The 16,842-nt window shown below is 39.3% G+C and overlaps 1 protein-coding gene across 4 annotated transcripts in view; it reads left to right on the forward strand.

Moving 5' to 3' along the window:
- LOC134653171 (ubiquitin carboxyl-terminal hydrolase 8) overlaps positions 1 to 16,842 on the forward strand; it is a 52,904-nt gene that overhangs the window by 15,256 nt on the left and 20,806 nt on the right. For 2 of the 4 annotated variants that reach the window (XM_063508680.1, XM_063508540.1), the window contains exons 1-2: positions 9,737 to 9,788; positions 11,179 to 11,265. In XM_063508680.1, coding sequence (XP_063364750.1) covers positions 11,200 to 11,265 — 66 coding nt within the window. In that variant the 5' untranslated portion in view covers positions 9,737 to 9,788; positions 11,179 to 11,199. Of the gene's footprint in view, positions 1 to 6,851; positions 7,037 to 9,546; positions 9,617 to 9,736; positions 9,789 to 11,178; positions 11,266 to 16,842 lie in introns of those variants that run through there. The other 2 variants (XM_063508905.1, XM_063508607.1) reach the window with 2 other exon arrangements.

Genomic DNA, 16,842 nt, shown 5'->3' on the forward strand with positions numbered 1-16,842 from the left:
AACTAACATACTTATATATTCAATACTCTGTTAAAACTTTAACACGTTAAACCTAATAGTGCTTTGTGTATTAAGGGCGGTGAACAATCGGTGAATTGGGCGGTGGGCGGTGGGCGGTGTAGTGTAGTCACAGTTCATACACAGCTGCTATCAGCTGATACTTGATACCTATCTCCCATATATGTATTTTACTACTTTACAGAACATTATGTTAACGATGCCATAAACCTTGACTTACTGTAATTTGATATACAATGGTTAATGACCATTGCCATAACTTCCACTCGATTAAGCCTGTTAAAACTTTAGTATATAAGGCCAGCGCTTTCTACCAATATAGGCAGTATTTACTCGACTCTTGTGTTATCATTATAACCCCTGAACGCCGAACACTTCATGGCGACCCTGCCAGTGGAACTGCTCAGCAGCCTTCAGAATCTTCGGACCTTCGGAATCATCTAAGTTGCGCCGCCCAGCCATCCAGCCAGCCACCCAGTCACCCAGCAAGCCAGCTAGCCAGCACCACTAAGCACAGCACTAGACTGCGTTGCGCAGCTACGACCCTGAACAACTATGGAACCGAGCACAGCTTCAGCCCAGTGCGGCAATACGATCACAGTAACAATAAAGGTAAACAATGATGGACAGCCCACAAGAACAGCACAATGGACAAGGAAGCAGCCACATACCCGCCATCGACTCCAACCGCCAACCCCGCCAGTACAGCATACTCAGCAACACCACCAAGCCAACACGTCAAGGAAGAAGAATAAAGGGCGAGCCACACGCCACATCCAAGCGACCATAACCACCAATAATACTACAATAGAAGACCAGGATGAAGACTGGACAAAGGTACCTACATCAAACTAAATAATCTTCTTTACACATTTTTTTTTTTCCACTCTCTCTCTAGAAAATTATCATTAAATATAGTCTATTAAATCTAAACCATAATCTTAATAATGTATAAACTATTCTTTAAACATGCAGACACTTCTGCGAGCGATATTCCAAATTCTACTATCTATTCATCTATTAATTATAATTAATTTACGATTACTACTTGATGACGAAAAACAAAACATGAATATATGTAAAAAAAAATATATATATTCACCAGCTAACCACAAGTAATTAATTTTAAAGTAAACAAAAAAAAAAATATGTTTTTCACAGCAAAAAAAAATATGGTTATATATGTACATATAGATAAAAGTAAATATCAACAACTTATTAAAATAAAACAAGTAATAAAACATACATATAGATAAAATTAAATATCAACAACTAATTAAAATAAAAGAAGTAATAAAACAAAAACATTTTCTATATCCATCAATAATTTCAACCAGTGCATCATTCGTGAATTAAAACATATAAACAAAATTTAAACAAACAAAGCACATAACGCGTCGCATGATTAATTCAAACAACTGTATACAATCAGCAATTTTAAATAACAAAGACGGGGGTGCATTCCATTATTTCCATCTTTGCAATTAACTTAACATATATATCTTCATATAGGTATCTTAAAGACCACAGTAAAAAAAAAACTACCCCAACAATAACATTATTTAGCTTCGTTTAAAACAAAACAAACCACTAACCCACCATCCACCACCCACCACTAACACTAACAAACTAACCTAACATTACAAAATAAAACCCATTTCCCAACCTAAAGACAAAACCACTAACACGCAAACCTAACATTAACTTGAACTAACCGAGAAACACTAGAATCTACTATTCCACACATTAAACAACATCACTTATGATATTTCAAATGATTATCCAATTTAACGTTCAAAAAGTTAGCTTCCACACCATTTGGTTTTCAATTGGTAACATAATTTAATATATTTTTGCAAATGCCCTCTTAATCAGTTACAGATTAATTTCGTGTTTTTCAAAAGAAGCTCAATCAAATCATTTCACTATTGCAATTAATCAATCAAACTTTTGTTGGTAAAATAGAAGTATTTGATATGTTAACACTCCATTACTGTTAGAAAACACATTATTATTCTATACATGAAAACATTACTATAAGGTCAAATAATTTCAACTTACATATACTTTAATACCTTTAATGCGAATTATAATCTATTTTTTATTATTATCTGTTCAATTTACAAATTTGATTTAATTTTTTGTATTAGTTATCGATATAACTTATTTCTATGACATGTAGTCAATCTCAGTAAATATTTTGTTTTTAAATCAAAAATAAAATAAATAACAATCTTACATTAACATACATTAACTTACATTTATGTATCAATAATATTCAATCCACGAATCTACTACTTAACTAATTAGTTATTGCATAAAAATAAGAAAATGCCATCAGCCAGTCACCACTCTCATAAACTTATAATAACCAAATATAAGAAATAATACAAAAATTAAATTAGAAAATCAATATTCACATCCAACAAATTACCAATAACAACAAAACATACAAAGTAACACAAACATAACAACAGTAACTACTAATCAACTTAAACATATGATTAATGGAATGCACCAGACTTGTGAAGGCCGCGTCACGCGTGCTCGTCACACGTCACCCAATACGGATGAACAAGCAACACATGCTATGTCATCTCAAATTTCGAGTACCTACCTACAGAGAAAGAAGAAAAATAAATAACATTAAACAGTTCATACACTTGACGCATTATTAGAGTTTTAAACTAAAAAATAATTCACAACATATAATATGAGAATTAAGGCGTCAATTAATATACGAGTAGGTATACAATGAATATAAAAGGGAAGGAAAAATAAAAATATCACATTGAGAGAGCTAAATCAGATAAGTGTTGCAACCAACAATTAGCCTGATCAACTAAAAGTTATTGTGACTCTTATATGCTTTAAGTTTTCAAAATGATGATTTCCTTTCAAAATGGGGTAGCTCGAGGAAAAAAAAATGTAAGCAAGGTACACCAGGATACAACCAGGCAATAACCCTTGAAACCTAAACAATTCGAGCGAGCTCTCAATTGCAGCGGTCCTTGGGCACACGGAAAGGTTTTTTGTTGTTCCGATGTGTGAAAACAACTGTCTGGCAATACATATTAACACGTAATATGTATTAGCGCGCTATAATAAATTATAAATTTTTGTATCCTTAATAAATATGTTATATGTAAGAAAAAAAGGTCGGCCGACCGAGAGCGCTATTAAAAGGCGCTGTGTACTTTTTAAAAAGACAGGTGATAGGTATCACAAAGTCAGCTTACAATTATTAGGTCACAATGCAGACATTACAAAATGGCTCATTGGCGATCAATTATTACACTAACAAACAATTTTCTACAAATCACGAGCAAGAATTCTGATGGAAAAAATATATATATTAATAATAATTGAAAACCCCAGAGAAAAATAATAGACACTATAACACATTAGAATAACATTTTTCTTTTACAAGCACTGAATCCTTGAGACATCATGATACGGTCGAGTTACCTTGCATGAAGGTCCTTGGACACATAGTATGTTTATAAATATAAACATGTGTTAAAAAAACCAGCCTGTAAAAAAAAATTAAGTATACATAAAAATCTGATATAGCATTATACTATATAAATAAATAAAAAAAACAACTATCAATCAAAACAGAGAAGAAAACAAATAAATAATACAATAAATTATGTACTAAATATATTTATGAATAAAATAAAATACTTAAAATACATGTTTTATAACAGAATTCAGAACAAATTTAATATTTATATCTAAAATTACAATTAAAATTATAAATTAAAAAAAAAGACAACGCTTCAAGTCGTTCCCGGCGCAAAGAACATTAACTAAAAAAAAAAAAAAACAAAAAACGTAATACCAACATTAAATAAATACCTACAATTACAGTGATAATAATAAACAAATCAATTAAATAAAAAAAATACATACTTAATTAAAAATAAGTTAAATTAATGAAAAAAAAAAAAACAATTAAATCACAAAAAATACCTTACATGTAAATACAATACACGTAGTATTGTGTCCATAATATAATAATAAATTAATGAGTTAATGACCAGTTTACATGTCGAAGAGAATTCGCAAAGATACCTAACAACCTACTTGCCATATCTACAATAGGTCAATGTAATAAAAAAAACATATATATATAAAATAAATAAAATAATACAAAACTTATTTCACTCAAAAGAATACCACTTAATTTAAAAGTTTAGAGTATTATATTATACTACAACACGAGTTTTTCGTCACCAATGTAGAAAAATCCTTTTAACCACATAGTTATTATTACCCAATGTATAAAAGACCCGTATACTGTTATTCAAAATCAGAGTACAAATATTAGCATTAAGTAAGAACATATTGAAAAAAAAAACCAGCCATGCAGCACAAAAACAAAATATGAATGCAACCTTTACATTGTCAATGACATATTATCAAAATAATAAATCAATTTTTCAAATCATTACACTTTTCGGCATCTAAAAATATCAGTTTACACTGAACCGTAATTATATATAACAGATAGACCCAATTAATAATTTTACCTCTTATTCCCTAGAACTTAAGTATAGATTACAAAAGTCCCAGGAGGACGCTGGACATAATTTAATTAAGACAACTCAACTTAAAAAAAAAAAACAAAAATATGAAGAAAAAAAAATTCATGTAACAATAACGTAGGAAACTTAATATAGATAAAATAAAAGGAAGATAGAGATAAGATGGACCCAGTATTAACCCTACACAGTATTTCAAGACTAAGGTCAAGATTTAAAAATATTAGTATCAGGAAAAGAAAATATTGTACACCAAAACAGAACAAAGCACTATTACTATTAGAACTCACCTTTTCGGCACACCAGACACAAGAAACACACACACATACACACACAAACACACAAGTCAAATTCAAACGTAATTACAAGTTCCATGATCGACCGACACAAATCCGCGAAGTAAGCGACGGAACTAATCTGATAATTTAACAATCCACATTTCTTATTTTACAAATGCAATTTAAAACCGATCACCTTTAAACTTACCAAGCCGACAGAATCCAAAAAAGGATCTCCATCTTCCTTATTAGAACGTAAGAAAGCAAGCAACGCATTGTTTACAGTAGTATATCTAATGTTACATAGCAATAATTATAAGTAAGAAACATACTAAATGTCAATACCGCACTTTTAGCTATAAGATAAATAATGTAACAGAAAACCTAACATCCCATCGCATACCACCGTCCATATAAGGAACCACTATCTCCATGACACAGAGAATTAATCTATAATGCCTAACAATTAAATATCATATTAACAGTTTCAATAACAGTAAACACATGTTAATGCAACAATGTGTTTCATAACCATATAAGGAACATGTAATCTTAGAAATAGGCATGTAAGCAAATTGTATATCCAATTAGCATTAAGATTTTTACTATATTCATAATTTTAAGAACCAATATGTATACCATTGATATAAGTTCACTTAAGCCAAAAAATAAAAATAATATTTTTTGTCTCAAAAAAAAAAAAAAAAACGGGAAAGCTGTAGTGTAGTCACAGTTCATACACAGCTGCTATCAGCTGATACTTGATACCTATCTCCCATATATGTATTTTACTACTTTACAGAACATTATGTTAACGATGCCATAAACCTTGACTTACTGTAATTTGATATACAATGGTTAATGACCATTGCCATAACTTCCACTCGATTAAGCCTGTTAAAACTTTAGTATATAAGGCCAGCGCTTTCTACCAATATAGGCAGTATTTACTCGACTCTTGTGTTATCATTATAACCCCTGAACGCCGAACACTTCAAAGAATTTACGAAGGAGCGTGAATTGAAGCCCGAAGGCGAGGTCTTAATTAACACGAGTTCGGAATGCCTGTACCGCCCGTGGCATACATAATGTTTTTCATCACACTTGTGAGGAAAAAACGGGGAAAAATTAGAATTCTGCCTAATTTCAGACATACAGTCCTAGGTTGAAATTTAGGATTAACGGAGCGCCTACGTGTAATAACACCTTTTACGAGCACGTGTGATGAATATTATATTACAGTATATTGCAACGAATTCGATCAATAAATTTTGTTTGAGTGAAACATATTCAACATTTATCAATGCAATAGATTTATGAGGCAGGTATTGACCGTTAGTCATTTTAGTATCTACTAAGTAGGTATTGTCTAAAATCACCAATTTTGGTTGTATGTACATATGTATTTGTAAATTAAAATTGCCTTCAATGTACGCCATATATCTGTGGAAGTGCCATTTTCGCTCGTCCCACGTCTTTTCCCTTACCTAAACGGCTCATAAAAACCGTCTCGAATCCATGTAAAATACCAGGGATGTTGCGAATGCCGATTTTTTTACATCCGCGGATGCGGGTGCGGATGCAGATTTTTAAAGGCTCACATCCGCGGATGCGGATGCGGATGTCAAGATAGTACCATAAAAAACGTCAAATATTACATTTTAGTAATTTTTATTTCAAAAAACCGGCCAAGTGCGAGTCGGACTCGCGTTACAAGGGTTCCGTACATTAAGTCCCACTCACACTTGACTGCTCATTTCTAATAGGTTTTTTGGTTAATGACTAAATTACCTAGCAGTCTAGCACTTACGCCGATGCTAAGACGTTCCTGTACCAACCTGTTCCACATCCGCATCCGCATTAAATCCGCATTGATTTTATGCGGATGCGGATGCGGACGCGGATGTTGAAAATAATGCGGAAGTTCCGCGGTTGCGGATGCGGATATTCGCAACATCCCTGTAAAATACCACTTTGTGCACTTGCAATAAGTAGTATTTTTCAACAGCGGAGAAGCAACGCGTAATCGCCGAGCAGGCCGCACAAGCGCGCGAGCTCGCCGCCGCGGCCGCGCGCATCGACGCCGTGCGGGAGCAGCGCGGGGAGCTCGACCGCCAGCGCGAGGCGCTCGAGCGGGAGCGGAAGCGGAAACTGGCACAGGCGAGGGAGAAACGGAAACCGATACTTGATAAGGTAAACACTTGTTATAGCCACATGTTTACATATTCCTATAGCAGCAGAGGGAAGCATCGACGCCGTGCGGGAGCAGCGCGAGGAGCTCGACCGCCAGCGCGAGGCGCTCGAGCGGGAGCGGAAGCGGAAACTGGCACAGGCGAGGGAGAAACGGAAACCGATACTCGATAAGGTAAACACTTGTTATAGCTACATGTTTACATATTCCTATAGCAGCAGAGGGAAGCATCGACGCCGTGCGGGAGCAGCGCGAGGAGCTCGACCGCCAGCGCGAGGCGCTCGAGCGGGAGCGGAAGCGGAAACTGGCCCAGGCGAGGGAGAAACGGAAACCGATACTGGATAAGGTAAACACTTGTTATAGCTACATGTTTACATATTCCTATAGCAGCAGAGGGAAGCATCGACGCCGTGCGGGAGCAGCGCGGGGAGCTAGACCGGCAGCGCGAGGCGCTCGAGCGGGAGCGGAAGCGGAAACTGGCCCAGGCGAGGGAGAAACGGAAACCGATACTTGATAAGGTAAACACTTGTTATAGCTACATGTTTACATATTCCTATAGCAGCAGAGGGAAGCATCGACGCCGTGCGGGAGCAGCGCGGGGAGCTCGACCGCCAGCGCGAGGCGCTCGAGCGGGAGCGGAAGCGGAAACTGGCCCAGGCGAGGGAGAAACGGAAATCGATACTTGATAATGTAAACACTTGTTATAGCTACATGTTTACATATTCCTATAGCAGCAGAGGGAAGCATCGACGCCGTGCGGGAGCAGCGCGAGGAGCTCGACCGCCAGCGCGAGGCGCTCGAGCGGGAGCGGAAGCGGAAACTGGCCCAGGCGAGGGAGAAACGGAAACCGATACTGGATAAGGTAAACACTTGTTATAGCTACATGTTTACATATTCCTATAGCAGCAGAGGGAAGCATCGATGCCGTGCGGGAGCAGCGCGGGGAGCTAGACCGGCAGCGCGAGGCGCTCGAGCGGGAGCGGAAGCGGAAACTGGCCCAGGCGAGGGAGAAACGGAAACCGATACTTGATAAGGTAAACACTTGTTATAGCTACATGTTTACATATTCCTATAGCAGCAGAGGGAAGCATCGACGCCGTGCGGGAGCAGCGCGGGGAGCTCGACCGCCAGCGCGAGGCGCTCGAGCGGGAGCGGAAGCGGAAACTGGCCCAGGCGAGGGAGAAACGGAAACCGATACTTGATAATGTAAACACTTGTTATAGCTACATGTTTACATATTCCTATAGCAGCAGAGGGAAGCATCGACGCCGTGCGGGAGCAGCGCGAGGAGCTCGACCGCCAGCGCGAGGCGCTCGAGCGGGAGCGGAAGCGGAAACTGGCCCAGGCGAGGGAGAAACGGAAACCGATACTCGATAAGGTAAACACTTGTTATAGCTACATGTTTACATATTCCTATAGCAGCAGAGGGAAGCATCGACGCCGTGCGGGAGCAGCGCGAGGAGCTCGACCGCCAGCGCGAGGCGCTCGAGCGGGAGCGGAAGCGGAAACTGGCCCAGGCGAGGGAGAAACGGAAACCGATACTGGATAAGGTAAACACTTGTTATAGCTACATGTTTACATATTCCTATAGCAGCAGAGGGAAGCATCGACGCCGTGCGGGAGCAGCGCGGGGAGCTCGACCGCCAGCGCGAGGCGCTCGAGCGGGAGCGGAAGCGGAAACTGGCCCAGGCGAGGGAGAAACGGAAAGCGATACTTGATAAGGTAAACACTTGTTATAGCTACATGTTTACATATTCCTATAGCAGCAGAGGGAAGCATCGACGCCGTGCGGGAGCAGCGCGAGGAGCTCGACCGCCAGCGCGAGGCGCTCGAGCGGGAGCGGAAGCGGAAACTGGCCCAGGCGAGGGAGAAACGGAAACCGATACTGGATAAGGTAAACACTTGTTATAGCTACATGTTTACATATTCCTATAGCAGCAGAGGGAAGCATCGACGCCGTGCGGGAGCAGCGCGGGGAGCTCGACCGCCAGCGCGAGGCGCTCGAGCGGGAGCGGAAGCGGAAACTGGCCCAGGCGAGGGAGAAACGGAAACCGATACTTGATAAGGTAAACACTTGTTATAGCTACATGTTTACATATTCCTATAGCAGCAGAGGGAAGCATCGACGCCGTGCGGGAGCAGCGCGAGGAGCTCGACCGCCAGCGCGAGGCGCTCGAGCGGGAGCGGAAGCGGAAACTGGCCCAGGCGAGGGAGAAACGGAAACCGATACTGGATAAGGTAAACACTTGTTATAGCTACATGTTTACATATTCCTATAGCAGCAGAGGGAAGCATCGACGCCGTGCGGGAGCAGCGCGAGGAGCTCGACCGCCAGCGCGAGGCGCTCGAGCGGGAGCGGAAGCGGAAACTGGCACAGGCGAGGGAGAAACGGAAACCGATACTCGATAAGGTAAACACTTATTATAGCTACATGTTTACATATTCCTATAGCAGCAGAGGAAAGCATCGACGCCGTGCGGGAGCAGCGCGGGGAGCTCGACCGGCAGCGCGAGGCGCTCGAGCGGGAGCGGAAGCGGAAACTGGCACAGGCGAGGGAGAAACGGAAACCGATACTTGATAAGGTAAACACTTGTTATAGCTACATGTTTACATATTCCTATAGCAGCAGAGGGAAGTATCGACGCTGATCGCGGGCTGTGTGAGGAGCTAGACCGCCAGCGCGAGGCGCTCGAGCAGGAGCGGAAGCGGAAACTGGCACAGGCGAGGGAGAAACGGAAACCGATACTTGATAAGGTAAACACTTGTTATAGCTACATGTTTACATATTCCTATAGCAGCAGAGGGAAGTATCGACGCTGATCGCGGGCTGTGTGAGGAGCTAGACCGCCAGCGCGAGGCGCTCGAGCGGGAGCGGAAGCGGAAACTGGCCCAGGCGAGGGAGAAACGGAAACCGATACTCGATAAGGTAAACACTTGTTATAGCTACATGTTTACATATTCCTATAGCAGCAGAGGGAAGCATCGACGCCGTGCGGGAGCAGCGCGGGGAGCTCGACCGCCAGCGCGAGGCGCTCGAGCGGGAGCGGAAGCGGAAACTGGCACAGGCGAGGGAGAAACGGAAACCGATACTCGATAAGGTAAACACTTATTATAGCTACATGTTTACATATTCCTATAGCAGCAGAGGGAAGCATCGACGCTGATCGCGAGCTGTGTGAGGAGCTCGACCGCCAGCGTGAGGCGCTCGAGCGGGAGCGGAAGCGGAAACTGGCACAGGCGAGGGAGAAACGGAAACCGATACTCGATAAGGTAAACACTTATTATAGCTACATGTTTACATATTCCTATAGCAGCAGAGGGAAGCATCGACGCCGTGCGGGAGCAGCGCGGGGAGCTCGACCGCCAGCGCGAGGCGCTCGAGCGGGAGCGGAAGCGGAAACTGGCCCAGGCGAGGGAGAAACGGAAACCGATACTCGATAAGGTAAACACTTGTTATAGCTACATGTTTACATATTCCTATAGCAGCAGAGGGAAGCATCGACGCCGTGCGGGAGCAGCGCGAGGAGCTCGACCGCCAGCGCGAGGCGCTCGAGCGGGAGCGGAAGCGGAAACTGGCCCAGGCGAGGGAGAAACGGAAACCGATACTCGATAAGGTAAACACTTGTTATAGCTACATGTTTACATATTCCTATAGCAGCAGAGGGAAGCATCGACGCTGATCGCGAGCTGTGAAAAAAAAACTTAAATAGATTACTTTAATAGATTTAATTAAGATGTATTTGTACATATTTTTGCATGCTATATACGGCTAAATGTGTGATACTTATAATTACAATAAGACCTACTGTTAACCACATTTAATGCAAATAAAGAATTTACTTTACTTTTAAACTCTTTAGGCGACAACGGTTCCACTCACTTGAATTTTTAGTCGCTATTAGGGTCATGTTTTGGACCCGTCGGGGGTCCTTCCTCAGGCTCGAGTGCTCGCGGTGGTTACACTTCGTGCACATAGGACAGTGCATATCTGAGAGATCGAGCGAACATATAAAAAAACTCAAAAATGCGCCTTTTCCCGTTTCCGATTTTTCGCCTCCGAAATATAAGTATAAGATGATAGCTACATGTGTAATTGTTTTATGTTTGTAAATGTGTGATTGATATAAATGTCATATGTTGGCAGGATGAAGATGGCGACACGTACATGGTGTCCCCTGACGACGGGCCCGCGGGCCTGAACCGCTCGCACTCCTCGCCCAACATTGCCAAGGTAATATTTATATGTAGGTATATATCGAATGATGCGATAGCCAAGTTGCGTTGGTCTTGATCAACTAAGACCTGGGTCTGAGTTGATTTGATTATATCGGACGAATGAATAGTGTGAGGAGTTATATTTTGTGCATGTCTCTAATAATGTAAGTATAAATAGGTAACGCTTGTCTGAATAAAGGTCAGTCTTTACGCAATACTCGTGTTGTTTACTTGCTGCCCTACTTCCCGCTCCACATGGCGACCCTGCCAGGATAAAAAGATGCCGTGTTTATCACCCAAAATTCTGCCGGGAAAGGCAATAATGATGCCACGACTGAAATGAAGAATCACCTCTCGTTGATTAGCATTTTGATGATTGTGATGTGCACCTTAATGTTTATTGGAGGTTTGTACATTATCTACAGGCTGTACAAAAGATGCCACGAATCATGGGCTGCTGACTGGATTGTGCAATACAACCTTCGCAGATCTCTTCGTAACGATCGCCGTGAACTTGAGGATACCCACTGCCGTGGATGCTCTGCTACTCGTGCCGGTACTAGCAAGGACTAATTCGTGTCTACGCGTAATGTGATTAGTGAAGTGATACCAGTGTATAGCGTGTTTTTTTTTATATATCTATCCACGTTCTCTTCTCCCGCCACCGCTCCAGCTAGCTGATGGACACTGAGACATTATACTTAACATAGGTACTTAATATCAGTGTATTCATGTAGGTACAATAAGGGAAATCTACGTAAGTTTTTTTTTAATATTCTACTAAGTAACATTAAATGCAAAACATACAAATATATAGCAATAATATAATTTAGTCTGTCATGACAAGTGAATTAGTTCATATCTATTCAGATTTAAAGAACATAAAAGAAAACTTACCAAAACTTAGTTACGATAGAAGGAAACCAGAGCTATTGAAAGTTAAACGAAGCAAGTGTAATTCATGGGAAGTTTCGTGCTATTATTAGGGAGATACGTGACCAAATAGAAAATAATAAGTTAGAGGGTCAATGTTTAGTCGACATTCAAACAGAGTGTGATAAAATTCAAGGACTATATAAGTGGATTGAAGATTTTTGCAATAAATCATACACAAGTTCTAACAAAACCTCCACAATGGAAGATTTCAACTTAAAAATCGCGTTGTCTTTAATACCAATTATGACAGAGGATGAGGCTGTAATAGAGCAGCTTATTAATTCCATTGAATATTACGACTCTGTGCTTAAGTCAGATTCCAAACCACAGTTAATTAATTTCGTTCTTAAAAACCGAATTACAAAACTAGCAAAACTTAAATTAAGTGACTCTTATAGTTCAGTACAAAGTATGATTACAGACATGAAGACTCACTTACTGACTAAAAAATCAGCTTTTGCCATCCAAAATCAAATACAGGTGTTAAAACAAGGAGAGAGTTCAATCGACGATTACGGTAAGCAGTTATCTGAGCTGTTTGTTAATTTGACGATAGCGCAGTCAGAAGGCGATTCTACTACATTTAATGTATTAAAAAAAAATAATGAAAAACAAGTCATCAAAAAATTCGCGGACGGTCTGCGAAATCGGCGAATTAGCACCATTATTGCAGCACGCGATTACCAATCGCTGAAGGACGCTGTACAAGGAGCAAAAGACGAAGAGACGGCAATAACAACGACTTCGGGTGACATGCTGGCATTTAATCATCATTATAATCATTTCAGCAGAGAATATGTACGTGGTCGAGGTCACCAAAACTACAGAGGGTCACCCAACCAATACCGTGGCTCGCGGCCATCGCTGACGCAAAGTCAAGCTCCGGGTCGCACAGCGCGACCCTACACCGGGGCTGGTAGTCCAAGCAGAGGTGCCTACTTGCCGAATTACCGGGGAAATCAAGGTAGGTACTTTTCTTCTAGAAATAATGGATATGAACGTGAAAGAATGCATGTTTTACATGAAACTGACAAAAATAATGAGCACTGTAATGATGAGATTAATATTCTAAATCAATCGGTCGAAAATAAAGTAAATCCGATCCAGTTTTTTCGAGACTAAAGAGTACATATTTTTAAGCGGAAATTCAAGTTACGTAAGTTTTAATATAGGAAACAAAAATACATGTACTACATATTCCTTTTTAGCTGACACGGGAGCTACGATATGCGCGTTAAAATTGCGCAGCGCTTTGAAATTGAATATTCCTATATGCAAAAAAGAATTAGTTATTAATGGAATTGGAGGAACACAATGTGCGATTGGATTTATTTACCTACAGTTACACTATCAGGGGCACGTGTTTGAACATAAGTTTTACATTTTTGATAACTTGCCATGTAGTAATGACGGCATAATAGGACGCGACTTTCTTAAAAAACATCATGCCAAAATTGATTTAGAATATGATACTTTAACTTTGACTACAGATAATAAAACGAAAGTCACCATGCCCCTTGACGACAACCAAAAATATTTCACGCTCCCACCTAGGTCAGAATCTGTGTATTATGTAAGTACGGATATACTTGAAGATTGTGTCATATGTTCGAACGAGATACAGGATGGTATTTTTTTAGCGGGGTCTTTAGTTTCACCTACTTTTAATAAAATTCCACTTAGAATATTGAATACAACGGAACATGAAATACAATTATGCAATATTAGCGTATCCGTTCAAAAGGCTAGTGATTATAATATTTGCTCCTTCAACAATTGCGATAAAGTAAATGTTGACCGACTCAAAACGTTATTCCAACACCTCAATTTACAAAAACTAAACCTTGAAGAACAAATATCCATTGAAAACTTGTGTGCTAAATTTCCTGATGTATTTTTCCTACCTGGTGATAAATTAAGTACCACTAATATTTATAAGCATACTATATCGTTGAAACCTAATACTGTCCCGGTATACACTAAGCCATATAGGTTACCACATGCTCAGAAAACCATAATAAAGGATGAATTAAATAATATGTTGAAACAAGGAATTATAGAAAAATGCTCGAGCGAGTGGTCTAGTCCCCTTTTGTTAGTTCCAAAAAAAAGTCACGGATCACAAGAGAAAAAATGGCGTATAGTAATAGACTATCGAAAGTTAAACAATTGTATACAGGATGACAAATTTCCACTACCTAATATAACGGAAATTTTAGATTCTCTTTCAGGATGTGTATATTTTAGTCACTTAGATTTAGCAAATGGTTATTATCAATGTGACCTCGACAAAGATAGTAGACAATATACAGCCTTTGACTCTGGCCAGTATATGATGACCCGTATGCCTATGGGGGTACGCAGCTCTCCAAATTCCTTTTCCAGGATGATGAATATCGCTATGTCTGGTCTGACATACGATAAATGTTTAATCTACTTAGACGACCTCATAGTTTTTGGTAAAAATTTAGATGATCACAACAAGAATCTAATGGATGTATTTAGTAGGTTGCGTAAAGTCAACTTAAAATTAAATCCAAACAAATGTGATTTTTTGAAAAAAGAACTTTTGTATTTAGGTCACGTAGTGTCAAGTGACGGAGTATTGCCCGATCCGGATAAGATAGCTGCGATACAAAAATTTCCTGTTCCTACTAATAGTGACGAAGTCAAAAGATTTGTGGCATTTGCAAATTATTATAGGAAATTTATTAAGCGATTTGCTGAAATCGCAATACCCTTAAATTATTTATCAAGGAAAAACGTCCCCTTTGTATGGGACGAAAGATGTCAAGTGTCATTCGATACCCTAAAACAAAAAATTGCATCTCCTCCGGTACTTCAATACCCGGATTTTTCACCGGATAATAAGTTTATTTTACAGACAGATGCATCTGGCTATGCTTTGGGAGCAATTTTGAGTAACGAAAATAATAGGCCCGTCGCTTATGCTAGCAGAACATTAAATAAATCAGAAAAAAATTATCCCACTATAGAAAAAGAACTCTTAGGAATTTTTTGGGCCGTCCGACATTTCAGGCCTTATTTGTACGGAACTAGTTTTATTATTAGGACAGATCACAAGCCACTTGTTTATTTATTTGGAATGCGGGATCCATCAAGTCGCCTATTAAAGTTCAGATTAGCGCTTGAAGAATACGACTTTGTCATTGAATATGTAAGAGGATCCGATAATGCGCCCGCTGACGCATTGTCGCGTGCTTATATTACTTGTAAAGACTTAAAGACACTAAGTGAACACGTATGCGTTACGACCAGAGCGCAATCGAAGAAAATAGAAAATACAATAACTAAACAAGATATGACAATCAAGGATGATTTTCAAGGATCACCGAAATGTATAGAAACCCATAATAAATTACCGGGTTCAGTAGAGTTACGGTTTATTAGTAGGATGGAATTAGATACGCGAAAAAAGAAAGTCATGTTAAAAAATGACTACGAAAATAAAATATTTTTATATGATTGCAACAAAAACATTATCTTTATTAAATTTCTGGACTCTTCATCACAAATTTCGCCAGGCGAGTTTGTGAAAGAGCTGGACTTGTTTTGTTGTAAAATTAATATAAACATGATATACATCGTAAAAAATAAAATGATGGAAATATTTATACAAAAATTAATGAATGAAATAAAGAAACCAGAATGTCAAATAAAAGTGAAAATTGGCATTTTAAAAGATGTAATAAGAGTTTCTGACAGCGAACAACGTAAGATAATTTTAAATGACTTTCACCTTTTGCCCACTAGTGGTCACGCGGGCATGAGACGAATGTATAATAATTTAAAAAAATATTACTTCTGGCCGGGAATGGAAAATGACATTAGAAGTTTTGTAAAACGCTGTGACAAGTGCCAAAAAAATAAATATGCTACCCCCATTAAAGAACCAATGGTAATCACGACAACTGCAACATATGCCTTCGAAAAAATTTTTTTAGATTTAGTTGGCCCTTTAGAGACCGATGATGATGGTTATTCATACATACTCACATTACAGTGCGAACTAACAAAATTTGTAGAAGCTTATCCATTGTTTTCTAAAAGAAGTAAAGACGTAGCTATGTCATTGGTAAACAATTTTATACTTAGATACGGCGTTCCCAGGCAGATAGCTTCCGATCGGGGTACGGAGTTTGTGTCATCCATCTTTAAAGAGGTAAGTACACTACTAAATATAAAACAATTAAACTCCACAGCGTATCACCATCAAAGTATAGGCGCTCTCGAGAACACGCATAAACATTTAGCTGCATTCTTACGTATCCAAACTGATACTCACCCTGAAACTTGGAGCACTTGGCTGCCATTTTGGAGTTTTTCGTTTAATACATCGGTGCATACCGAAACCAAATATACCCCGTTTGAACTTGTGTATGGCAGGAAGTGTAATTTACCTAGTAATTTGTTGGGAAATATAGTACAACCCTTATATAATCATGAAAGCTACCCAAAAGAATTAAAATACCGAATCCAATTAAGTCAAAAAGAAGCACGTGAGAATTTAATAAAATCTAAACAATCAAGAAAAATCAGGTATGATTCAAAAACAAATTGTATTTTATACAAGCCAAACGACAAGGTTTTGATTAAAAATGAAGTTGGCAATAAATTAGCAAATGTTTACTTGGGA

The sequence above is a fragment of the Cydia amplana genome, chromosome 1 (genome assembly GCF_948474715.1).
Source record: "Cydia amplana chromosome 1, ilCydAmpl1.1, whole genome shotgun sequence".
In the NCBI taxonomy this organism is placed as follows: domain Eukaryota; kingdom Metazoa; phylum Arthropoda; class Insecta; order Lepidoptera; family Tortricidae; genus Cydia; species Cydia amplana.